The sequence below is a fragment of the Diceros bicornis genome, chromosome 10 (genome assembly GCF_020826845.1).
Source record: "Diceros bicornis minor isolate mBicDic1 chromosome 10, mDicBic1.mat.cur, whole genome shotgun sequence".
Classification (NCBI taxonomy): domain Eukaryota; kingdom Metazoa; phylum Chordata; class Mammalia; order Perissodactyla; family Rhinocerotidae; genus Diceros; species Diceros bicornis.
Window position 1 is genome coordinate 50,480,880 of NC_080749.1, and position 26,845 is coordinate 50,507,724.

Consider the following 26,845-nt stretch of genomic DNA (forward strand, 5'->3'; position numbering starts at 1 on the left):
CGTTATATGATGTTCAGTAGTGAAGATCATTCTATTGGGGTTTAAGGGTTGAATGGCATGGGCCAAAGTGGAAAAACCAGTTAAATAAGCCCAAATGGATCATTTAAGTAGAAAGGGCCGATGGGTACCAGAAACCAGATTATGAGCCTAAGAGATAAAAATCACAGGAAAAAAGAGCAGGGAATGACAGGCCAAAGGGAGCACAAATGCTAAAGCAGCACATGTCTTTGTGTACTTTCTCTGTCATAATGTGACAATGAGTTGGCTCTGTGCATGAGCCAAGGCTGCAGAACTCAGAAAGGTCTGGGAGAGCTGGGCCTGAGGGCCCAGATCAGTAGACAGGTGGGTTCACATCCCAGCTCTCCCCCACCTACTAGATCTGACCTTAGGAAAGTTATTTACACTACCTGTGCTTCAGTTTCTTCATCTGTAAAATAAAGACAATAGTACCTACTTCAAAAAAAAATAGAATTTATTCCATAAGTTTATATCGTGAGAATTAAATGAGTTGGTGCATGGAAAGCCTGAGCCCAGTGCCTGGCACATAGTTAATGCTCAGTAAATATTAGCTAGTATAAATATTATTACTATATGGAGATCTCACAGGGATGTTGAAAGGATTAAGTAACACAGTGCTCAACATATAGTAATTACTCACTAAAGAGCAGTTATAGAGAACCAGGCTAAAGTCTGTTTTAGGGGCATGTAGGCAACAAAGAGCCAGGCAGAGGGTTGAAAACAAGCGGGTTGGAATCAGGGTACATCTACTGGACTCTTGGGAGATCAGGAACACAGAAAGGCAGACCAGGCAGTGGAGGAGTTGGGAATTCAGGCAGACAGACAGCAAAGGGAGGTCCAAGAGGGCAACGACTAATCTTGAGAAAAACATCTGCCCCAGCCAGGAAGTCACCAGTTACAAACTTCCTGTGATATAAGGGACCAATTTTTAAGACTGGCCAGGCTGTGACCTAAAAGTACAAATAAATGAATTGACCCCGCCATGTCTTATTTAGGTAAGAATACAGCAGAACTGATATGTCCACTGCTAAATGAAAGATAGATGGTTCATCCGTGTTCAAGTTTAGCTTCCTGTTAGAGATAGAGCAATTACTTCTGCGCCTGCTACAGACTTCATGAATCTATTATTCAAGATAATTAGGCACCCATGCTGCAAGCTACCCAGAGGCCGTCCACCTGAAAGAGAACTTGCTGACAGACAACGGTGCTGTGGAGAAATCCGAGCTGCGGTGGGGCTGTGTTGTGAAAAGAAAATGCGGGCGTGGTTTTCAGGCTTGTAGCGGCCTTGACTACCCAACCCTTGACCGAGTGTTTAGGCCTGTGAGCTTTTATTACCTTAGGAAGGACCAGGGCAAAGAGGATTGCTCATGGCAGTGAATTTATTTCCTGACTCTTCTTTTTCAGGTGTTAAGTGCCCATGGTTTCTGTGCAGAGTAACTTTTCTATCAGCATCTACTTGAAACTGAGGAAAACATGCCAGTAGATTACTGATAATCTTTAGGTAGAATCTGCTTTTCATTTATGTTTTATGTAGGTCAAATGAAAATATGTGCCAGAAAAACACGCAACATGAAATACACTGAAGTCTGTCTGGGAAGCCAAGACCATTCACAAGCTCTGAAGTAAAGAACACCCTAATTTTGACCACAAAGCAAATTTTACTTTTTAATTTACCCTCTCTGGCATTATGTAGTGCTCCTCAAAGTGAGGCCCTGACCCTGACTCTTTCCTAGAGAAGCGTTCTTGGCTGTCTTTGGATATTTGACGTGGGTCTAATTATTATTGTGGTTTTTACATAGGTCATTCCAGAAACACACAACCCAAGGCTCAGATCAAGCTCTCTGGTGGGGGTAGAGGTGAGAAGAGGCACAGGCAAAGCTTGTGGTTGCTTATGGTAGCCTGGGGCCATGGTCTCATCATAAACATCCACCTGTAACTCATTCACACAATGAGATCACCTGGGCCTATGTCATCTTTAACATCTGAATCACTGTTATGTGGTCCTACGTCTAAATCACTGGACTATTTTAAAAGTAAGATGTGTAGGACTGAAAGTGAGAATGTTTGTCTAACTTTACATATTAAAGATAATGAATTTAAACTTTTAGTTGACAGTCACAATAAGAATGAAGAAATCAAGCATTGGTTATAGCTTTTCTAAGTGAAATGTAAGTGAAGATCTTTTTATGCTTTGCTATATGACGTTATGAGACTTCTGGAATTCTGAGGCTTAAGGGGAAAGCAGAAGTTACATTGATGCTTAGAATGTGAATGAGTAAGGCCTGAAATATCATATTAAAATAAGACTACTCTGTGTTTTCTTTGCTTAAAAAAATGATTGTAAACTTTTCTGTTCTGCATGAATGTATGCATCTTGCCCCCGCCTCACATATCCTGTATAATAATTCTGTGATTATCAAAGCATGAGCAAAAGCAACTATAGGACGTAGTCAAATTAAATTCTTATGATTCATTACACATCCATTAAAATAACCCATTAAGGCTGAGCTGTTGGGTTGCTAACTGGTGCATCTGCACATCACCAAGGAATTGCATGGAGCTCAGCTTTGGCCTGCAGGCATCCATTTGTGTCGGGAATCATGCAGGAGGAAAGAATCGGGAATCATGCAGGAGGAAAGTATACAGACTGGAGCCTCCTCATTTCGTTGTTTGGTAGGATTCTGAGAAGGGAGGGTGTAACCTGAAGATCGAGTGCTTCCTGTGATGGGACCCACACTTTGGCAGAAGGTTCTGGCAAAATAGACCTATTCCAGCATGCTTTGTACATGCATGATGTGCCATCTAGTGGTTAAGTGAGCCTAACATGAATGAAAAGGAAAAGGGTCCTTTCTGTCCTCTCATACCTCCAACTCTCCACCACTTGATTTGAGCAGCAGTAGGAGGTTTGATGCTGTAGGTTAACTATTATTTGGGAAAGAAAAAAAATCCATTTTCTTAGAAGCCACTTGTTGAACGAAAAGTATTGTGTGAAAAAAACCCCACTGATATTATAGTAATTATGCAAGCCAGAGATTGCAAATGGGCAGTGTTTGGCCCACAGAGTACTTTTTTCCATTTTATTTTATTGAGGTGTACTTCACATGTACAGTGTAGTACACAAATCTTCAGTATACAGCTTGATACATTTTTACATTTGTAAATTTCTATGTTTGTGTAATCCTTATAATCACCACCTGGATCAAGCTATGGAATGTTTCCAGTATCCCAGCAGCCTCCCTCAGGCCCCTCCCATCAATCCTCGCTCAAAGATTTGGAACTCTGTTACCAGAGATTTGCAATTAAAGTACATACTCCGAACCCTGACCTCAAGAAAGGATAAAATCCTGTAATCACCATTTTAATAGTTTTCCCAAAAGGGAGTTTCCTCATCAGAAACATTCTGTAGCTAAACAAACGCCCCATTTCATGGGTTTACTGTTTTTCGGAGTCCAGGTGGCATAATGAGCTCTCTTTCCCCAGTCTAGATTCCTAAGATATTGTTTTTCTTACCAAGCTTCTCCCTAAGACATATATCTGCTTGGTGCACTGATTGTATTTTCCCAAGTGTCTCTACAGGCAGCCAAGTCAATTTTCAAAGAAATCCCATTACTTTAGAGCAGCATCTCAGAGGTGCCACTGATTGTCATGGCAAAGCCTATGAATTCTGATGCAGCATTTCAGAAATTAATGTGAATGTCATGTCACCAGCGACGGCATGACACCCTGTTCAAATTAAGCCAAGCAAATTGTAATGGTGAGAAAGGCTCTCAACCTCTAATCCAGCAAAGGCCAATTTATAATGAATAGCATAATGCAATCATCATTGCTATTTCGACAGGACCTCTTTCTCTTCAAATGAAACTTAATTCTCTCTGAATGTCAAAGTGTGTAGTATGTCAAGAAGCAGAGCCAGTTCTGAAATAAAATTATTGTTAATATTCCAGAGCTGTCTTGTACGTACCTATTTATTTAATTACTGAACAAATACACAGTCAATCAATCAACATGTCTAGCGAGCACATCACTTCCAGGTGTTTTGCAACACGCTGGAGATAGAAGAGCGGAGAGTGCGTGGGTTCTCCCTTGCTGCCACTGAGTTGAACCTTAACGTTTAGACATGTTGTCCCCTGGCCGGCAAACTAGTGTTTAAAGAGATGGCTGCCTCTTGGGGTAATAAACAAGGCAGGAATATAGGCATTATCATAATTTATTCCTTTTTACAAATAACATGTATTTTTTTTCTAATTATTTGGCATGGATTTGGAAAATAGAAGAATGTAGAGAAGAAAATATAAAATTCTCTAACCCACCAATGAAGTCTATACTGGCTTTGTTTAATTCCTTTCAAAGATGTATTATTCTCTTTTTTTTTCTGTGTGTATGTGCATATATTTATTTATTTTATGGAGTTGAAATGATATGGATTTTTCTCTATCATAAGAAACTCTTGAAACATGTTTAACAACTTGGAATGACATCATAATTTCTGGAATGAGAATCAAAACAAGTTTTTTTTTTACCATTCCCTATTATTGGAAATTTTGATTGTTTGTTGTTTTTAAAATAGTTATAGAGATTTAATGTCTATGTATTTGAAATGAAGTCTTTAACTTTCTATCACACTCAACATCCAGAACTTGCGGAATAGTGTTAAATAATAATCATGATGCTGGCTGGCTGAGGTTTGTTCCTAATTATAAAGGAAATAACTCTGGTGTTTGTTAAATATAATGACAACTGCTGATTTGAGTTGGTGAAAAATCATGCTGAGTCTTTTGAGTTCTAATTTTTAAACATCAGCAATGGGGAATTTGAACATTACCAAATGTCTTTCAGTGCTATTGAAATAATTAGGTTTGTACCACTTTGGCCTAGGGATGTGTGATATGTTATATTACTAGATTTCCTAATATTGGTTCTCCTCCACCAGAATGAATAATACTATAGCATGGACTAATATACTTTTAATGAATTGTCAAGTTCAATTCCATCCTATTAATTTTAGGATTTTAACATCCATATTTATTTTGCATTGTTCTTGACAGACGACTAGTGTGGCAGAGTTACAGACACACTCTATTCATCTCATTCTGGTCTGTAAATGCAGCTGCTGAAGTTGAGGATGGGGAACCCGTTTATGTCTATTATTCATTCTCGTTTTTTCTTTACCTCTTATCCCAACTGCAAATAAGTTGGGTTTTTTTTCCTTTTGTGACTTTGCAAAGTACTTTTCTTAACCTCTATCAAAGCACTCATTAAACTCTTTCTTATAGGAAAGTTATCTGTGTATTGACCTTCTGTTCTTGTGTGAGTGGTCTGTGTCTTAAATTCAAGAGCTTTTCATCCCTCTCTATTAGCCACTAGGTGTTCTCCACCTGACACTGTTGTCCTCTATGGTCCCAGCAAAGTGCTATGGTGGCACATGGTGGAAATACACTTAGATGAGTTTTGTCAACACCCTTAGATCTCCAAATCAGCCCTGCAGTAAGCTAAGGATGAAAGCAAGGAAGTAAAAGTGATTCCAAAATTCTGTGGGTGCTTTGCTTTTCTGTAGCAGCCGTATGAGTCCAGAAGATGTGAGTCAACTTTCAAAGACTTAGGAGCAGACACACCGAGGATGAGAGCAAAGCACTGAAACCAGAACTCATGGATCTGCCCCAGGTGGCTGCTCCATCCTGGTCCTGATGGTGGATTACAGAGAGAACCAATTACTTCAAGTACAAGCTCTTAAAACTAAGTGCATTCATTATATTCTAATAATTTTTTTAAAAACCCTTCGGATACTAATCTCAAGGCATCACTTCAAAATGATACCTTTTAATTGTCAATTCTTTCCCAGGGGAAGGCTTACAAAATTAAGAGCCCTCTAGGGGCTCCCCTGCTAGACTATAAACCACTTGAGGGCAGTAATTAGGTAAGTATATTCTAACTCCCACTGTGTTAGGCATAAGTAAACTTAACAGTACTTCTGGAATTAATTAATCTATTTCTTGCAATGTAAGGTTATTAAGTGGCATTCCTTACACCTATTTAAAGACCAAGAGCAGCTTCAAAGATAATACAGGCTTTTGAGCAAGTACTTAGAGGTAGAATCACAACCCCAAACTTAACGGAAATTAATGGAAGAAATGACAACAAAAGTGAAAGGGGAACATAAATACACTATGCAAGCTAGAATCAAAATGAATATTGTGCCATCAGGGGAATAGGTCAGGTGATGACTCTTCTAAGTACTGGGTCAGGCCATCCTGGCAGGGAGGAAGTAGTTAGTGGATATCAGTGACTTTGTGTTTCTGTACAGTAACTAGAGCTCCTTTGAAGGCAAAGTGGAAACTTGTGTTCAATGATTACTTTCTCTTTTTCCTCAGGGTGTTAAATACCACATTATTTGAAAGTTGGGAGATCGTTGGACCTTACCCTTCCTGGTGGGTTTTTAACCTACTGCTGTTGCTAATACAAGGCTTGAACTGCTTCTGGTCTTACTTGATTGTAAAAATAGCTTGCAAAGCTATTTCAAAAGGCAAGGTAAGATAAAACTCACCCTTTCTAATATGTCCCAGAAAATTATGGTTTTTTGTTCTTCTGAATCAACAAGAATATTATTTATTATTTCAAATTTCATCAAAACTGGTATTTTTTCCTTCAAAATTTAGCATAACCTCCTGGAAATACAAAATAAATGTTCATTTCCTTCTATTTAGTTCACTGTTTTTAAGTTGTAACATTGCTTTGCTGATGATGATTCCCAATGATCTGCATTTATAATTTTAGATTTAATGATGATATGTTATTTATTGTGTTCTTTCTCTCCCTCTTTCTGTCTCCCTTGGTCCTACTCTGATTATACTTATACGGAACAGAAATTTAATAACTTCTTTCCTTTTATGAGAAGGGTTGCTTTATGCAATATGCCCATTTATGACTTTCCCAATAAAATTTAATTAAATCCCTTTGGCTAAAAATGGACTCATGAGGCTGATTTAAATAAAGTTTCTTGAGCCTCAACCCCTCTGTGTAGAGCAATGACTTTTCCAGAATGTTCTCTGTGACATTTTCTTACTTTCGTTATTTGTTCTCTTCCTTCTGCCACCCTGGAAGGCTGGGAAGTGGAACCCTTTACATGTAAGTTTCTCACACCTCTCTCTCTCTGTCCTTGTCCTGGATGCCACTTTAGCCTGTTAGAGGGGCATTCCGATACTTTTCTTTCCATGCATATTGTTCTGTCTAATCAGTTGGCACTGACCTGAGGCTCTAACTGAGGTGTGGCTCCCACCAGCTGCAAGGGATACTAGGAACAGCTCAGTTAATGCCCTTTTGTGTGAGCTTGCATTCTGCTAAATTTTGCATGATCCAACAGAGAAGGAGAAGAATTTCTTGCATTGGTGCTTAACATGTTGGCTAAAAAACAGAAATAAACCGAAGTGAAGTAGGAGAAAGAGAACTAAGTTGGGAAGAGGATGAACGTGGTCCGGAATGGAGGCCTGAGCACCTGCTCTTTGCCTGGTGTGCCCTGGGCCACAGGGCACCACTTGATCATCTTGTCCTCGGTGAGATAAATAGAGCTGTCCCCTTCCACAGAGGGGCTCAGGACACCTAGTCATGCACTGTGAAGCCAGTTCTCAATGTCAGCTCCTACATAAATCCAAAATATTTTAATCAATTAATTGTCTAGAAGCAAAAGTTCATTTTTTTCTCTGTGACCTCTTATTCTTTACAATAGGCACATATTTCTATTAAAAAATTCTCCTATCCTCGTTTGAATAGAAATTAAATCAACATGCACAATACTCTCAGTACAATAGCAATGACTAAAGATGCAAGGACACCGTGGATGAGATTACTTGTGTCCTATTGCATTGATATTTCTACCAGACGTCTTCTCTCCAACTTACTTCTTCAATTTTACAAAAAGATGATCATCAATTTATTCCAGATCTCAGGCTTCAGAATATCTTAACAGCCATTGCTGCTCACCTAGGACAGTAGGATTCATCTTGGCCATGGGTTATGGATTCTGTTTTCCTGTGGGTTATTTTGTGATATTATGAATTGTTCCTTTCTTTGAAGGTAACATAAGTATAGATTTTTTTTCCAGTGCAATTAAAAATAATCTTACTAAGCATGCAAATGTGAATTAATCACTCTCTGAAGCTGGAGTTTTCTTTCCTATTAGCAGCTTAATTTATGACCAATGAATTTGTAAATGTAGTGGAGCTTTACTCTAATGCCATCTTTGTGACCCATGTTTTTTTAAGTTAAAGTATCCTTATAATCTAGTCATTTTGGTGTTTCAGTATCCAAGTCTTCTTGGAGATCATCTTTGTGAGTTCAGTCTCATCTCCGGGGGCATTGGAGTGAGGTCCATTTTTACGATATTTACTCAGTTGTCTCTGGTTAGAATGGGGCAGCAGTTCTCAGCTCTTACTTTCTCTTGTCCTCACCCACCTGACAGAGATGACATTCTCTCAGTAATGGTGGCTTCTCCACGTGGGAGAGAAGTGGATTCCAAGCTTCTCAAGTTGGGAGGTAGTGGTAGCACAGAGAGCATGTGATGTGAGGAGCCCCCAGTTAATGCTCATGTACCTCCCAGGGGACTTTGCCAACCTGCCCAACCCACCTCCTAGAGAATCACAGGCAACTGGATTGGGGAAACTTCCATGAAGCCAGGCCACCAGGTCCCTACTGCCACCCCAAATAGAAAATGGGTAAACAGTGATCACTCAAGAGTCTTTATGCCTGTTGAATAAAAATGCTTACCATAATTTAGACTTATAGAGTAGGAGGTTCAAACTATTTTAATTTTAAAAGCAGTAGAGTATTTCCTTAATTTCTCCCTAAATTACTTCGTTGCTAGACCAGATGACTTTTTTCATTCTTTATGGTAAGGTGTAGATTTATTTCCTGGTGCCTTATCTTGCCATCCTCCTTACTTAATAAGACTGAATGGAGAATTGAAGAACCCTGGAATGGCAAGAGCCAATTCATGATGATCAATCAGTAGATTTTTCTTGAGAAATATTTTATCTATTTATTTTTTTTCCCCCAAAGCCCCAGTAGATAGTTGTATGTCATAGCTGCACCTCCTTCTAGTTGCTGTATGTGGGATGCGGCCTCAGCATGGCCGGAGAAGCGGTGCGTCGGTGCGCACCCGGGATCCGAACCCGGGCCGCCAGCAGCAGAGCGCGCACACTTAACCGCTAAGCCACAGGGCCGGTCCTTGAGAAACATTTTAAACTAGACCTCACTCAGCAGGTTTCCAAAATGCCTCCTGCTGCCATTAGTTGTGATGTAGTATATAGAACAAAATTTCTGCTGAATTCTATCAGACAGAAAAGAAAAACAAAGTAACTCATAAAACAATGCATTACAAAGCCAAATAAGAATGAGTTTTAATCATCTGAGCTAGTGAATATCTCCATTAGTGTGGTTAATTGAGAGCTGACTTTAAATGATTCTCAAGGAGAATGTGATCATCAGAGAGTAAATTGATCCATTTATATCAGATTCCTATAAAGCCATTCCAGTAGTACAGTATGCCACTTTGCCAATAAGAGTGGGATTCAGTAGATACAACTATCTACTGGGGCTTTGGGGGGGGGGGGGAAAGGAGGAGGATTGGCAATAGGTGTTAGCTCAGAGTTGGTCTTCCTCAGCAAAAAGAGGAGGATTAGAATGGATGTTAGCTCAGGGCTGATCTTCCTCACAAAAAAAAAAAAGAAAGAAAGAAAGGTACCTTAAAGAGGTCAGCAAGTCCAACCCCCTATGATGCCTAAATCCACGTACATTCCTTGAATACTGACTTTGTCGCCCAACTTGTTTATCTCCAGTGAAAGGGCACTTATTACCATGGCAGTGTTCCTATCTTTGATTTTTTAACATTTGGATCTGTTTCCCTTCATGTATGACTGCATGTGCTTCTGCATATCTTGATGATTCCTTTGGAGCTGGTTACACTCATCTTCTTGACTTCCCTAGGTGTCCAAGGATGATCGAAGTGATATTGAGTCTAGCTCAGATGAGGAAGACTCGGAACCTCCAGGAAAGAACCTCCACACTGCGACCACCACTAATGGGACCAGTGGTACCAACGGGTATCTCCTGACCGGCCCTTGCTCCGCGGATGATTAATTCCTCAAAACTAGAAGTCCCGAACAAAGTGAACTGTTTGTTCCTGGAAGTATTTAATGAGTTGCAAATGCAGTTCCTTTCATAATATCTCAGCACCAGAAACAAAAATTAGGATTGTCAAAGCATTTTGAATAGCGCACTGCCATATGTTCTGTCTGTGAATGAAGAATTACCATTCTCTATATGTAGGCATGCTGTATGTAATTGACACAAGGGAACAGTATTTGCATTTGTACTGTCTTAGAATATTATTTATTTTTTGTATTTGTTTGTAAATCTGTGGACAAAAGAGGGTTTCCTCACTCCTTTTACTCTCTGGGTACATAACAGTGAGGGAGATGCTCTATCTGCTTCTACTCTTTCCTATTGCTGTAACTCAGTCTGCTAGGAGCATCAGCTTAATTGGTCTCTTAGAGCAATCAAAACCCAGCGCAAGATTCTGATGCAGCTCCCAATGGGTTTGCTTTCTTTGTGTTAGTGCCCATTATGAAATGGCCTATACAGTCTCAGTCACCATTCTCCCAGTATAAAGTTTAAACAAGATGAGCTAAGTTTTTTAGTTGTCACTCTTCATGGTCAATTAGCAGTTCACATTAAAGAGTATGGTTATTGGAGGGCTTTTTAAAAACTGTTTTGTATTCAGTTGCTTTGGAATAGACTTCATTTCTTGTGTACACAGCCAAGATTTCTTCAATGGGTGTGGTAGCTAGTTGGGAATTAACCTTGTGGGTTACAGAGATTTTTTTATTCTCAATTATGAGGTCAGTGCTCTGGCTCTGAGGAATACATTTGCTTAAGGTCATAGTTATAAGCAAAAAAAAAAAAATCACTCTTAATATTGGGATTTTGCCCTGTGATCTGAGAAAATCATAAAGAGATCAGCTGATTTCAACCAGATTTTACCACTACCCCTGTAATTAGCACAGTCTTCTATCATGTCTTGAAGAAAAGAAGCTAAGTATATTTTGGGACAGAAAAAAGAGACTTTCAAGAGTTGGCAAAGGTCACCTCTAGTGCAAAGCACTTTATTGGAACCAGCTTTCAAGAAAGTGCCCTATCTAGTATTTGCTATTGATGTTTTTCTTTCTCTGAACAAAATAAAGCCACTGGGAGAAAAACTATTTTACCCTTTGCCTTTTCCCAGAATGACTTTCCTGTTACTAGAATCTCTCTACAGTCTCTCAGTGTTGCACTCTAAGTGCGTTTGTTTGCTTCTTTAAAGACTTGTTCAGTTTCCAGGAATTTTTATTCAAACAAAGCTATTTCCAGAAAAACAATAAAAATTCTACTGGACAATGGAAATATCAGCAATGATAAAGATGACTGGAAAATAAGTTTCCATAGTCTCCTCCATGGCAGTGTTATGTATGTGTAGATAAGAAAAACATACACACAAACCAAAGATTTTATCTCTTTTCTTCCAACTTTTAGTAAGAAGGAATAAAATGGTATTATAAATATTTCATAAATCAAAAAGACCATCATCTAAAACAAGAGTCCAAAACCACAATGCAGAAATATAAATGTGTGAATCAGGTCATCCTGAAGACAACAGTAAAATACTAGAGAATGCATGTGGTGCTCTGAGCCATTCACATTCAATTTGATTTTTTGAAAAAATTAAAAGCTTTGTGCCCACAATTTACAACCTGTGAGTTAATAGTTTAAAAAAATGCTCCCAAACAAAAACCTCACACTGTAATATTAAATCTTTCCCCACCTATTTACAAAATGGTATGTTTCTGGTATGGTGCCTAGTAATAGTTGAAGAGGTTTGGAAGTATGTCTGCTTGTTTATTGAGAAAACAGTGCAACTAATTCTTCTTTTAAAGCTTTATGATTTCATTCACAAATCATGGATATGTCTAGAAGTGTAATTTGTGTATGGTTTGAATTTGTAAGACCAATCATAAAACATCGAAAGTACTTGTTAGTCATCTGAACATCTGCTAAAATGCAGATATATAAAAAGCAACGGCCAGCATGTTATAGCTAAAAAATTTTGAGAAGGTAAAAGTTTCTTTTCTTTTCAACTAAAATATGGAACAGAAGAGTGAAGTATACCTTGCTTTGGCGTCTGGAGCAAGTCCTCTCGATGGGTGAAATAAACCAGAGAACCACATGTGTTCAAATTTGGATCATCTGACACTCTTTAAAACAGAAGAATAATTTCAAAAAATCAACTTGTAAATGAAAAATTTAGAAGCGTTTAGAAGAGTTGCATAAAATGAAGTAAATTGAGTCTGTCCTTAGCAAAGACAAATCTAAATAATCTTTTGTTTTGCCCAAAAATCGCTCAGAAAGAGGACTGGGAATACTCAGAGCCTCTCTGACCGATGCCATTAACTTAACACAACCTTCTATGTATCAATTTTTATTTCATTTTTCATTTTAAAGCAAAGAGTTCCTTTTGACTAATCAAAATGGTGTTTGTAGGCCTTTTAAGGGGAAGAATAGTATCTTTCTGTCTACTGCTTTCCCATGGTGGCCTGATAAGCCTAAGGGAGAAAAATATGTGAAATCTCTTATCTTCTACCTGTCCCAGGCCACAGCTTTGGAAGTGTGTTTTGTAAATTCAACTGTAGGTTAGTGAAAGTGTTGTTTCCCATTAATTAACTTAGCCTCCATTGATATCTCCTTCCTCCTGTCACATTCAACCTTCCCAGGGTATAAAGGAGTATGTAGGAAGGGATCTAGAAAAAGTAATATTTTATTCTCTAATGTTATAAAAACATTGTTCTCTAATGCTTTTCTAGATCTCTTAATGGGGAAAAAGTAGAAAATCGAGTAGAATTTGGCCTTGGGTCAAAAAATGATATAAAAATGTGTGATCTATGTATGTACATGTATGTTCCTCCAAAAACGTGATAAAACCAAAATATCACTGACTCATCCTTATCCATCTTCTTTTCGTAGAAACCATCCACCATGTACAATAGAAACTTCTGCCTCCCTCTCAACTTCCTGTTCATGCTTCCCACATGCAGAGAGGGGTAGAATCCTTTCAGCCTCTCAGCCTCAGAACTAAATATGGCGGAGTTCAGATTATAGAGGGCCTGTCAGCATATAAGCCAAATGCAGTTTTCATTTCCAAATTTAGTCATATGAATGTTGAGAATAGGGGAGCAACTATCAGCATTTTGGATTATTAAACTATATGTTGGAAAAAATGCATATGATTGCTGCTTCACATAGGATTTTGTTAACACCCAACTCCTGCTAGGCTACTAGACAGATGATGTCCTGAGGTACCATCAGGTAATGGAACAGGCACCTGACAAAGATGAACGAGGAAGGAAAGTAGGCTCTCCAAAGAAAGCAAGCAGTTGGGTGAGAGAAATAACTCTGCAGTGAGATAAGATCAGATCACCTTTAGTCAAAATGGTGGGTGAGCCTCAAAGTGTCCAGTTCTGTTGCCAAACTTTCCATTCTGAGTATTTGATAGAGTTTGAATTTGAGCAAACTGATGCTTTCACCTTAGGTAGAAAGGGTCTGAATCATCCACTGTGTATTTCAACCTCATTGTTATTTGGGCCAAAGTGAAAAATGAGATTTCATTTCAGCTTAGCTGAGTCTTTGCAAAAAAGCTCTTTTGAGAGAACTTTGTGGACATCCATGATTGTTCCCAATCTGTTCATGATTTTGCATTATAGTTATTTTTGTCCCTCTCTTAGAAATATTAATGCCAAAGTTGCCTGAATATTTGAGTATTTTTTCTTAATTTGAAGTATAAAAAGTGTATGGAATAATTCCAAAGGTGTTAAAAGAGTCTCTTTATCAGTATGTGTTGATACCATTATGTCCAGAGAGGCTTCAAGAAATCCTTTGGAAATAAAAGGTTAGATGTTTACATTTCATGTGATATTTGAGGTCTTAAGATTCTAATTAGCTTACATTTTTTTCTTTGTTTTTTGGCTGATTTCTGCTTGTAGATAAATATTAGTAGCCCTGAAATGTTTCTAACATTCAAAGAAGAAAAAAATCAAATCAGATCCAAGTCAGTCTGATGAGAAATTGATGACAAGGCACTTTCAGTTTCTAAGTAACTTGTATGGAAAGAGAAAGTGCTGTTAGCTCTGGTGATTGTACTTGCTGTCTAGCATGCTGTCTGTGGAAGGAATACTCTCAGTAATCATAAATAGTTCTTGAAGTCATGCAAAATGCAGCAAGATTTTTTTTTAAATGAAGATATTGTTGTCCCCAGAGTCAGTAAAATGAAATTGTGCCATTCTCAAATTACCAGACAGTAAGTAGCACTGGTTCATGCAGCCACATTTTAGTTCTTCATAGCAATAGGCCAGAAAAGGGCCCTGTGGTTTGCGTTTGGTGTACGGTCCCCTCCCCTCCCCTCCCCTAGGGGGCGCTCAGTGGATGCTGAGGAGACCTATCCACTCTGCTGTTGGAACTCCTCTAATACATATTCAGAGGGAGCATACCAGATGCTGGTTTTCATGGAGAAAATTGTATTAGAGAACATAAAACATCATAAGTAACTGTGAATAAGATCTACAGACACCCAAAGAAGAACCTTAGTCTTTTCCAGGCATTTCCAACTTGAATTCAACCTGAAGCCTTTGGAAGGAAGGCATTACCGAATGGCCACAAGCTAGGACCCCATCGGATCAAAGAAATAAAAGTCTCTTTAGCCAGATGGCATATCATATGGTGTCTGCACAAGACTAGGCATCCTCAAGATTGCCCAGGAAGGATGAGAGGGGACTGTTAGCCTACAGTCTGTCTTGTTTATCTCATTCACTCACATTCCTTTCAGCCTACTGGAAGTCTTGATAAAAGGAATCCAGAATATTGTCATTTCTCTGCTATTGATATCCCGATAGCCTTTGGATCAGTTGCATGCCACACTTTCTTCTCTGCCTGATTATATTTTTCTCAATAAGTATTGTGCCCATGTGAACCTGTTTTCCCTAAAACAGGTCCATAAAGCTTGGCTTCCTATTCTGGTATGTATTATGTGGCCTGGAAACTAGGGAACAACAGCTGTTGGTATGATTCCTATGTTAAGTGAAAAGTTAGATTTTATAGAGATAAATTGTTTTTTTGGACCTACAGTAATTTTTTCAACTGTCATCTTAAAACTGCCCTTAAAACATTAGGGATTTTTAAAGATTAGTTGCCAAAGAGAAATGAGCTCTGTAATAGGAACAGTTATGTGGCAATTCTGGAATTTTAACTTAGAGTTTCATTAATTTAAACATGGAAAACACCCTTCAAGTTTGATTTCCAAAAGTTTCATAAAGCCTCTAAGCTCATGATTTCATCAGCTCTCTGTTTGCCTGTGTAATCAGTTACCTCCATAGCCATTTGTTGTCGTGCAAGGGGGAGGTGGTTAGTTTCAGGATTTGATTTTTTTCAACTTGCAGTGAGAATTAGGATAGGTGACAAAACCTTACTTGTTTTCTTCAGACAATTCAGTGCTTGAGCATCTCTGTCAGAAACGGAATGATGTACTGTTAGCCACTTAGAATTATTTTATGTATTGTTATTGTGTTTTGCTGATTTTTATATGAAAATATAATGATTCATTCTTGATCTCTGGAAGCAATCATTATTATGAGGATCATTTTACGTTGGAAACACTTTCATAATAAAGATAAGTATTAAGAGTACAGTGCAAATGCCCTTTTCTGTAAGCACTACCCAGCTTGTGTTGGTAACACATCACACCTTCCTGGACAAGATTTATTTCAGGGCTTACATCATCCTGCTAGTTTCTTGCAAGCCTCCTCAAATCCCAGTAATTGCTATGATTACTGAGAGAGTAATGTTATATTTATATGTTATAATATGTTATTTTGTCGAGAATTTAGCTAAGCTGCTCCATGGTATTGCTGCCTCGGCATCCATTTTGTTTGGCCAGGTGGCCCGCAGGGACCTTAAACTGACACTAGCCCCTCATGCAGGTGCATGCCCCTGGATACAGCCTGCAGAGTCACAAGGAAGTGTAAGTTCCTGATAGGACTTCCCCAACAGTCTTGTGAACAACAGTCTCTCCTGCCTCTGGCACCTGTATGCCTTATGTGCCCCTTAGATAAGACCCCTGTGGGGCTTACAAATACCCTGCTCTTTTGGTTTGAATTGACCGATCCAGCCTTAGCCCAGGAACCCCAAAGCATTCCACCCACAGACCCTAATAAAGGCATGTACCCCTGATCCTGTCTCTCTCTCTGTCTGCTCCCTGCCTTGACCTCCCTGTGTGGCCCCTCGAGGCATGCCATGTACCTCCTCCAGGACCTGTGAGTAATAAACCTCTCTATTTCAGTTTCTCTTGTGTTCTGTTGTTGAACCTCGGCTCACTATTCGGCACCTGGTACTCCACTTAACAAATGTTAATTTAACAAAGTCATAACATATTCATATGTTATATATATAACATCTATATGTTATAGTATCTCTTTGAAAATTAAGATATAAAAACTTCAATGTTGGGCTGGCCCTGTGGCTTAGCGGTTAAATGTGCGCCCTCCGCTACTGGCGGCCCAGGTTCGGATCCCGGGTGCCCACCGACGTATCGCTTCTCCGGCCATGCTGAGGCTGCGTCCCACATACAGCATCTAGAAGGATGTGCAACTATGACATACAACTATCTACTGGGGCTTTGGGGGAAAAAAAGGAGGAGGATTGGCAATAGATGTTAGCTCAGAGCTGGTCTTCCTCAGCAAAAAGAGGAGGATTAGCATGGATGTTAGCTCAGGGCTGATCTTCCTCACACACACAAAAAAATCAATGTTAAATTTTATGTAGTACTTCATTCTGGAAAAAATTGTGATTTATACAGATATAAGTTCAAATATATATCAAATATATATTCCTCCCCATGTGTATATATCTCATAGGAGCTTGGCTGACATCATCCTCTCTGAGTTTGTGTCCCCCTCTTCTCTCCAGCTTTCTCTGTCTTTCCTGTGTAGCACTGTTCTCCCCAGCTGCTCTTCTTCTGCTCTAAGCTTATGTCATCTAATATCTCAAGAGCCGTAAAAATAACACTGAGATTCAACCAGACACCCCACCACCACCACCTCCAGTATTATGAAAAATAAAGCAGCACCCTATTAAAAATCTTATAAGTATTATAACCACCCCCAACAACAATCTGATTCCAAGCATGACTTCTTATTCTAATAAATTAAACTGCCAAAATTTCTCTGAGGCACAAAAAGGCTATAATCAAAAGCACCACTTTGGGAAGCCACGAACTCTTCTGGATCTGTAAACATAGCATAGTCTAACTCTACAAGCATCTCTCCCAAATTGCCACAATGCAACTCAGCTTCTCTCAGCCCCCCTTCCTGAATGCTCGGGCTGCCACATACAACCTAGACACATGTTATTTCAGCCCCCTAATTCTGTTCCCACCACTCCTGCACTTGCTTTACCAGGAGCAGTGGCTACAGTGCCAACAAGAGTGCAAGATGGCAGGACAACCCAGCAGGGGGTCGTGCACTCACCAGGATGTACTGGAATGCAGAGTGGTCCCTCAGAATCAATCACCACGGTGACTGGAGCCTGAGTGCCACACCCTTGATTGTCCCCAAAGCTGCTGTAGCGTGGGGAAAGAAAACATATCACTCCTAAACATTGAAGCTAAAAGATTATATAAAGCCTGTATCAGTCAGAGTCCAGGCAGGAAACAGAGGTCACTGTCAGATGTTCGGTTGAAGAAGCTTCAGTAAAAGGACTACTGTCAGAGGCACGGGCAGGATTGTAAGATCAAATATGAAAAGGTAAGGCAGCCAGAGGCCAGCAAGCACGGGAAGCCATTACCATCCTGGGCTGTAACCAGAGGCCAGTGAGAGAGGGCATGGTGGGGAGGAGAGGCTGCCCTGCAGGGGCTGTAAACCTGGGTGGGGAGCAAATACCCTGACATCTCTCTCTTCCTGCTTTGGTGTGCCACCTATTGGCTGAACTCAGCCAGAAAGCTGCCCATGGGGACCCCGGGAGGTGTAGGCGGCAGAGGTCAGCACCCCACCACGTACAGCAGAGGTCTGATGAGAGCAAACAGAAAAACCAGCATAAGGCTAGTGTTCTTGGAGCCTCACCCAGGGCCTGGCATGTAATAGGGTGCAATAAATGTTTGTTGGAGAAACAAACGAATCTGCTTAGGAGACTGCTGGTAAGATATGAGCTGTCAGCAATCAACATTCCATCTGTTAGGGAGCAAGATGAGCATGAAAAAGCACTTTGTCTCCAACTCTCTGAACTCAGTATTTCCTTGTGTGGGTGCCAGCTTCTCTCGCTGGTGCTCCGGGCACAGAAGCTGAGGGGTTTTGTGGCAGGGCTCAGGTAAGGGAAGCCACCTGTTGAATCAGCATCCCAGACCCGAGAATAAAGTGCATCAGGGGAGGAAGACACAAGACTGAGGCTAGAGAAGTGTCTGGAAACAAATGGAGAGGAACTGAGAAAAGAAGGTTTTGAAGAACTGGAGAATTAATGACAGAATTGTGAATGGGGTGAGAGGGTCTAAGCTCTGGCTCTTATGACTAAGTTTTGGAGCGATTCTTTAGGCAAGAGTTTTGTTTACTTTTTAACTTAATGAATAATGAAAATATTTGCATAGCCAAAGACAACTTAAACAACAAAGGCTCAAGTCCATGAATGCATCATTCAATCACTTAAGAGCTCACTAGGTGGTAGGCCCTAAGAGTAGAAGGGTAAATAACACAGATATGGTTCCTGCTTTCATGAAATTTACAATCTAGTAAGAGAAGGAAAAAACAAAACAAAGAAACAATGAGCATTAGTTTGCTAGGGCTGCCATAACAAAATATCACAGACTGGGTGACTTAACAGAAATTTATTTCCTCTGGTTCTGGAGGCCAGAAGTCCGAGATCAAGTTGTTGGCACTGTTGATGTCCTCTGAGGCCTCTCTCCTTGGCTTGTAGACCATCTTCTCCCCGTGTCTTCACATGGTCTTTCTTCTGTATGTCTGTCTGTGTCCCAATCTCTTCTTTTAAGGACAGCAGCCATACTGGATTAGGGGCCCCCCCAAGGGCCTCAGTTTACCTCAATCACCTCTTTTTTTAACCATCGATGAAATTTTTGTTATATTAATCTCATTTTTCCGACCAAAGGGACAAAACAAAGTTTCAAGTGTATCATAATTTGGCAAAAAGTTAACATCCTCTATTTTCTGTAATAAACATTGATTCACACGCACAGTCTATTCCTGAGGCTTTTAGGGATATGTACTTGTACTGTTAGTGCCATCAAATTGATTCTGGCTCCTAGCGACCCTGTCTACAGCAGACTGGGATCCTGCCTGGTCTTTTGCGCCGTCCTCTCGCCTCCGGCGCTGTATCAGACAGTGCTCCACGGCTGTTCATAGGGTTTTCGTGGCCAATCTTTTCTTGAAAGTGAGTGGCCAGGTCCTTTTCCCTTGTCTGGAAGCTCTGTGGAAAGATGCCCACCACGGGTGACCCTGCTGGTATTTGAAATACCCATGGCATAGCTTTCAGCATCAGAGCAACAGGCAGTCGCCACAGTGTGACAAGCGACAGATGGATGTGTGGTTCTGTGACTGGGAGATGAAGCCAGGCTGCAGTGGTGGGAGTGCCAAATCTTAGCCACCAGACCACCAGGGTTGGGTAGGGATATGTACATAGATTGCATAAATGGGAAAGGTACTTTAATCACCTCATTAAAGGCCCTGTCTCCAAATACAGCCACCTCCTGAGGTACTAGGGGTTAAAACTTCAACATGAATTTTGGGGGACACAATTCAGCCCATAATACAAGATAATTTCACATAGTGACAAAGGACAAAAGTCATGAAAAAATAGTGATTGCATGATGACTGCCAGGGCTCTTCAGACTGGATGGTCTCTGACACCTCACGGACAGGTGATTTGGCCCAAGACCTGACTGACGGGAGCAGCTAGGGGAGGATCTTGGGTGGTTGCAGACCAGGCAATTGGAGCCTGCAGTACAAAGACTCCAAGGTGGGAAAAGGCTTAAGTTCAAGGAGCAGCAAGGCCAAGACGATGAAGCAAAATAAATAAGGGAGGGATGCAGGTGATGACATTTGAAAGTTAGGGAGGGACAGATCACATGGGGCCTGTGTCCCATAGTAAGGAGGGCGAGTTGTAGGGTAAGAGTAATGGGAAACCTTTTAGGGTGTAGCATAATCTGATTGGTTGTCTTCTTTAATGAGAGGAAGAATATGGGCTAAATAATGCCCATCTTAACCATGACCAAAGAAACTGCTCCAACTTTAAGTGGGTCTGCGTTGTCTGCAGGCATGTGGTGGGCATCACTCGACAAGCCAGGGTGATGGGCATGGGGCCATTGGATGAAATAAGGATTCCACCCACAGGCAACGAAGTAAGTCCAGACAGAGAATGAGAAGCAGGAGGTTTTGCTGTAAGGATGCCGAGGCCTGGGACGGGAAAAGCCTCCAGAGTCCTTCAAGGAAAGCAGCTTGAAAAAATGTGACAGATTGGCAATCATCGGCCAGGGAAGAACCTTAGGCAGGAGGGCAAACTTCCTGCCTGGATGTAGTTCTTTTTGTTGTTACTGTTAGCACCTGTCTTTGTGTAGTTCAAAGGCATCTCGCAGACTGTAAATTGATGGATGATCACATTTCCAAAGCACCTCTCTGGTGGAGGCGAGTATCCAACAATAACAATACTCACTTTGCAGGTTCCATAACTCCTGGTTGCATCTGAGTGAGCCTGCCTGGGTTAGCATAGCACTACCCAGCACAGGGAAGGTGAGAGGAGGAGGAGAAGAAACCTCCTAGGGCTTTCCTACTGTGTGCCAGACACCATGCTAAGTGCAGAGCTAGCTCCATTAAGCCATCCCCAAAAAGGTAATACACTCGATTCTCGTTATTCACAGTGGTGGTGTTCTATAAAGTCACCACGTACCATTGCTCCTAGGAGAAATACAGGGTTAGCTTCCTGCAAGCCTCTGATCACAACATGTTCATCAACTGATTAATATATAACCTTGTTTTATGCATGCTTCTGTTTAAAGATATCTTATTTAATGCAGGCATACCTTGTTTTGTATTGTGCTTTGCTTTATTGCACTTCGGCAGACATTGAGGTTTTTACAAGACCCTCCACCATTATGACTCGCTGAAGGCTCAGATGATGGCTTGCAGTTTTTAGAAATAAAGTATTTTTTAATTAAGGTATGTACATTTTTTTAGACGTAATGCTATTACACTCCTAATAGACTACAGTATAGTGTAAACATAACTTTTATATGCACTGAGCAACCAAAGAATTCAGGTGACTCATTTTAGTGCAATATTTGCTTTATTGTGGCAGTCTGGAACCAAATCTGCAATGTCTCCAAGGTATGCCTGTATATATGGTTAATTCATTAACATTGAACTCACAGCCAACAGCACTAGAACACTTGCCTAAATAAAGCTGTATGAGCTGATTATTAAATTTTCTGAAATTTTGCAAGCTGATTATTAAACAGCCATTATTAAAAATTACATAAACTTACAATTTAAAATTATATTTAAAAATATAAGTCATACTCAAAAGCATCTGTTCCTAATTATTCCTCTTCATTTTACTGTCATTTTTGTTCTTGAGGTATTTAACATTACATTGATAGCTTGAAATCAGCCACAGTGGGAGTATTTATTTTACAGAAATTACCAAAAGCTGCAAATCAGGGTTTTATTTATTTATTTGGATAAATCAGTTGTTAAACATTTGCCAGCACACCACTGTCACCCATAACCCGCAGATGCAGAAACTGTGGCTGAGAGAAGTTAAATAACTTATCTTCTACAATAACTACAAGCAGTAGAGTTGAGATTTGACCCTAGACCTGAGTCATTTCAAAACTTATACGTATCTTCCCGGTACATTGTGCTTCTTCCAATGTTTGCATTTGCTTGAACACTTGGGCTGCCTAGCTTTCTATTGCATTTGATCGCCTATTGACTTTTTCTCGTCTACCTCCTTTACTTTTCCTTACGGATGTTGGATTTTTACTCCTGTAGTTTTCATCCCTATTTTCCCTCTTTTCAACATTATATTGTTTAGTGCTCTTGACTACATCAGGGGCCCTTTTGAGGGAAGAGCCTCAATAAATCTATTACATCAACAACTGAGCTCAGTTTTCTAAGTTCACTGCATTGTTCCAGTTTGCAGAGCACGCACCTCCTTCCCCAACCTAACCCTGGGAGCTTGGAAGGGCAAAGGTACATAAGTCAGAACAAGGTTCAAAAGGAATCCATTCAAGAAGTTCAATAATTCAGTACATTGCAGACTAGAAGGATGGAAGGTATCCAGGTAGTGGAACTAGTTATTCAGAGGTCTGAGTTTTAAGAATGGGCTGAAAATCTCATAGGGAAATACTCCTAGGCGTGGGTGAGGGATGGGGTGCTGCAGAGTGCCGAAGTTATAGGAAATAAAATGGCAATTACCAGCCTTCTTTTTCTTGAGTCATAGCAGTTACTTAGATTTATCAGGATTAAACTCTTGGCTCCTGTTAGTTTTGCTGACCCAGATGCTAGGAACTACCTGATGAGCTAGTAAGCAAACAATGTGTAGGATGCCAGGCCAGTTGGAGCCATATTACCAAAGATGAGTTCAAAAGGGTCCCTAGAGTTTTTAAAAGCAATTAGTGTTTTTTTCTCTCAGTTGAGGGCACTAGATCGTTCATAGGACAGAGCCCGGACGTATTATACTTCCAGTGCTGCCATTTCTTGGTTATATCACTTACAAGTCATTTCTGAGGACATATAAAACAGTTTATACCATGCTAGCTAAAAAAACACAGAACCAGAATGCTAATGAACTCAATAAAATGCACGTCAAAATTAAGTCAATACGTCTATTGAGCGCCAATTCTCAATGAGATATTATGTTAGGCATTGTGAGAGATGTGAAGAAGTCAAAGGCAAGCTTCTGAATTAAAAGAGCTCTCAATCCAGTTAGGCAGGGCACAGGCAGTAGTTATGTTAGTGGTTAAGGCAGCTCTAAAAGAAATGACACTTGTTCTATTACGCAGGTCAAACTTTATGATAAAGGGGAAAGGTTTTTGAAAACAGTAATTACTCTACAGATATAACACATTATTATCACCATCATATCAAATATATTGTTAGGATAGTAATTGCCAGAAAAGGTCTAGGAGGGAGAAGTTGCTTCAGGATCAGAGGATAAAAGGTTTCACGGAGAAAGCCAAGACTGGATAGGATTTGAATGAATCAAGTGGGAAGAGGAAGGGCATTTGAGACAAAGGGCATAGTGTGAACCAGTGAGTGAGCCCCCTAGCATTGCCCCCTGGCTGTTAGTGGCCTGACCCCTGTCACCTCTTACTTCATCCTCATCCCTCCCAAAGGCCTCTCTCCATAGGCTCTCAAGTCTATGGTCTCAGAATGTGCTATGTTGCTTTGGCCATGCTGCTCACTCTGCCACAAAAGATTTTTCCCTCTTCTCCATCTAGTTAATTCTTGTATGGCCTTCAGGACTACCTTTAGGATCACCTCCTCTCAGAAAACCTTAGCCTGTTGGAATGTATTACTCTTCCTAGAGAAGAAAAGTTACAGCCATTTAACTCCATCGGAGTGCTTATCACACTACCTCCCCCACTTGATTGTAAGCATCTTGGGAGCAAAGATCTTGCTTCTTATATCTGGATCCTTACCCACCACATTTGCTACATAGTAAGCACTCAATAAATGCTTGTAGAATGAATGTATATGTTTACAGAAATGAGAGCTTCAGGAAATGAATGAGTTTCAGAAGGGATAAATGAGCTGATTTTTACATTTTGAAGTGAGCTGATGAGAGCCCATTCATTCAGAATATCTACCAAAATTTGGAAAAACGGGACTGTAACTATTTATTATTTCCATTTTTTTAGATAAAGAGACAGATGCACAAAGAAGATAAGAACCTTGCCAAGGTCTCAGAGCCAGAAAGCAGTGATGCAAATAACTTAGTCCGAGCTCTGAGTCATTTCTCTGTTGCCTACTGAAAGGGAACCTTGGGAAATGCCCACAGCAGAGGGATATGAGGAAGAAGATAAGCCAGCAAAGCACTCAGTGATAACAGAGATAGGAAGAAATACAATGATGTTAACGATAACGATGACCTTCCCTTCTGCCTCTTTCTCTCTTCCTTTCCTTCTCTTCTCTTATCTTCCTGGAAAGAGAACAGGAACTGTTTGGGAACTGTTCAGTCCCAAAGCCTTGGACGGGACAGAGCAGGGTGGATGTTGATGGCAGGTGGCGGAGTCGTGGTGGCCCAGAGTGGGGTGCTAGAGGCCAAGTGGGGTTAATGGAGGTCTCCAGCACAGCGTGGAGAGTCAGGGGGGCGTGAAGACGGTGTCCACACAAGCGGGAGCCCAGCACGAAGTATTGAGCCTGAGCAGGATGATGAGGGCATCCCTGCAGAGGAGCAGCCTGGCATGGGATGTCGGAGCAAGGAATATCAGAGTGGCTTCAGTGGGAGATTGGCTACATGCAGGGGGATTGATCGAATTTATAATATATTAAGGATAACGGGAGACAGTTTCTCATTGTTAGAAAAGGGAATTACAAATATGGAGGGGGAGAAAACTGAATAAACTTAGTAGTATTTGGATTAAAATTATACATATCCGTGTAAACTCACGGTTTTCAATATATAGATATCAAAATAAATAAGAATAAGTGTATATCTGTGTATATGTGAGTGTATTTATATATATTCCCTAGCCGTCCATCTTAGGGCCTGGAACCAGTGACTCCCCAGTGAGCAGAACTAACGCCAGGTCTTGGTTTCTAAATTCATCCTAAATCCATTCTCCACTAAGAGGAGCCAAGGCTCCTTGAAGAAGTGGCTGAATCCAGGGCTGGGCAAGAAAGCACAGGTTGGGATGGAACATCTTGTTGGGACAGAAAGCAAGGAAGTACTCAAAGAATGATGGAAAAATTGTATAAGGACAAAGAACCAAGTTGAAGGGGCTCTTGCTGGCCAAATCTGGGACATTTTGTGCATCAAAATTAATAATAGTAACTGATTATAATGCATTGAGTAAAATGGGAAACTGTGTGTTCATATAAATTAATAAATGAATAAAATGAAGTTTTGATGAGGAATGAGGTGTTTGCATGGTTTCAAGATACATGCCCACAAAATATTTATTAACTGCAAAGGTGAAAGTAGTAATTTTACAGTGAAGCCTGACAGACACCATCTTAATCAAGTAAATGCCATCAGTAATGGGACAAATGAAATCGTGAGTCACTTGATTGCATGCAAAAAGAAAGCAGCATCACTTCTGTGATATTCCTGCCAAAGATGCAGAACCTGAATCTAATCGTGAGCAAATATCAGATAAATGCAAATTGAGGGGCAGTCTACAAAATAATTACCCGGTAATCTTCAAATGTGTCAATGGCATAAAAGTCAAGCAAAGACTGAAGAACTGTTCCAGAGTGAAGGAGACTAAAGACACATGACAACTGAACACATGATACTGAATTGGATCCTGTCGCTATGGTGAACATAATTAGGACAATTGGTGGAACTGAGGAGTAGATGTAGTAATGAATCAGTGTTAATTTCCTGCTTTTGAGGGTTGTATTGTGGTTTTGTTGAAGAATGTCTTTGTTTGTGGGAACTATATACGAAAATATTAAGGTGTGAAAGAAAAAATTCTGTGTACTAAACTTGCAATTTGTCTGTAACTTTGAGATAATTTTTAAATTAATATATTTGTTTTCAAAACCTTGATAATGTCTCAAGTGAAATTTTCAGATGTTTAGATACAGCAAAATCTCTTTTTAAAAATGAGAATGCTGAGTTCCAAGATCAATAAAGCAATACAAAATGCTTCAGTCTATTCAAGGGATATTTAGTGAAAGAAGAAAATGCGTTAGCTAAAACTTCTTGAGAATTCTAAATTGTTTGGTAAGTAGTCATGTTAGTTTTTTCAAGTTTTTGAATTACAGTAGTTGTATTTTTCAATGTTTCAAATGTGTAATATACAATCATCTTTAATAATTCCTTAATTTATTATGCAAAAGTAAATTAAAATGATAATGATTACAGTAATAATAAACAGCTGGTGTTTATTGAACATTTGTTATGTACACTCTGCTATGAGGTACATGGTATTATTACCTCCATTTTACATATCAAGAAACTAAGGCTTAATGAAGTTAAGAAGTTCCCCCCGAATTAGCATACTAATGTATAGTATAGCCAACTTTTGAACCCACATTTTTCACACTCCAAAGCTTATACTCTTAATTCCTGCCCTATAGTGCCTCCTATGGAGGCCATAGAGAAGGTAATCTTAGGGAGGATGCCAGAAGCCTGGGTTTCGTTCTAGATCCTCCCACTCCTTCACCGTTTACTCCCAATTCAATCCATCACTAAATCATGCAGGTTCCATTTTAAAACTCTATCCCTTCCTCTCCATTTTAAGGCGTCACCATTTGTCTCCTGGTTCCTGGCAAGAGGCTCCCACTCTTCCTGATTCTTGTCTCAGCTCTCTTTAGAATCTCCATACTGCTGTCAGAGTGATCAGTCTAAAATGAACACCTGAATATCACAAATGTGCTTAAAATCCTACACTGAAAAAGATCCCTCTGTGGTTCCAATTACTTTTGGGTTAAAGTTAAAACATGGCACCCAAGGATTCCCATGTCTGGACCCTGCATATCTCTTCAGCCTTGTCAACTATAAGGTCCCACACAGTGTGCTCAAGGCACTC

The 26,845-nt window shown here is 40.1% G+C and overlaps 1 protein-coding gene across 2 annotated transcripts in view; it reads left to right on the plus strand.

The window, feature by feature from the left end:
• CERS6 (ceramide synthase 6) overlaps positions 1-15,773 on the plus strand; it is a 309,352-nt gene extending 293,579 nt beyond the window's left edge. Inside the window, exons 9-11 of one of the 2 annotated variants that reach the window (XM_058549178.1) lie at positions 6,387-6,543; positions 7,117-7,140; positions 9,994-15,773. In XM_058549178.1, the coding sequence (XP_058405161.1) occupies positions 6,387-6,543; positions 7,117-7,140; positions 9,994-10,146 (334 nt within the window). In that variant the 3' untranslated portion in view covers positions 10,147-15,773. The remainder of the gene's footprint in view (positions 1-6,386; positions 6,544-7,116; positions 7,141-9,993) is intronic. The other variant, XM_058549179.1, reaches the window with a different exon arrangement.
• Positions 15,774-26,845: the final 11,072 nt, after the last annotated feature.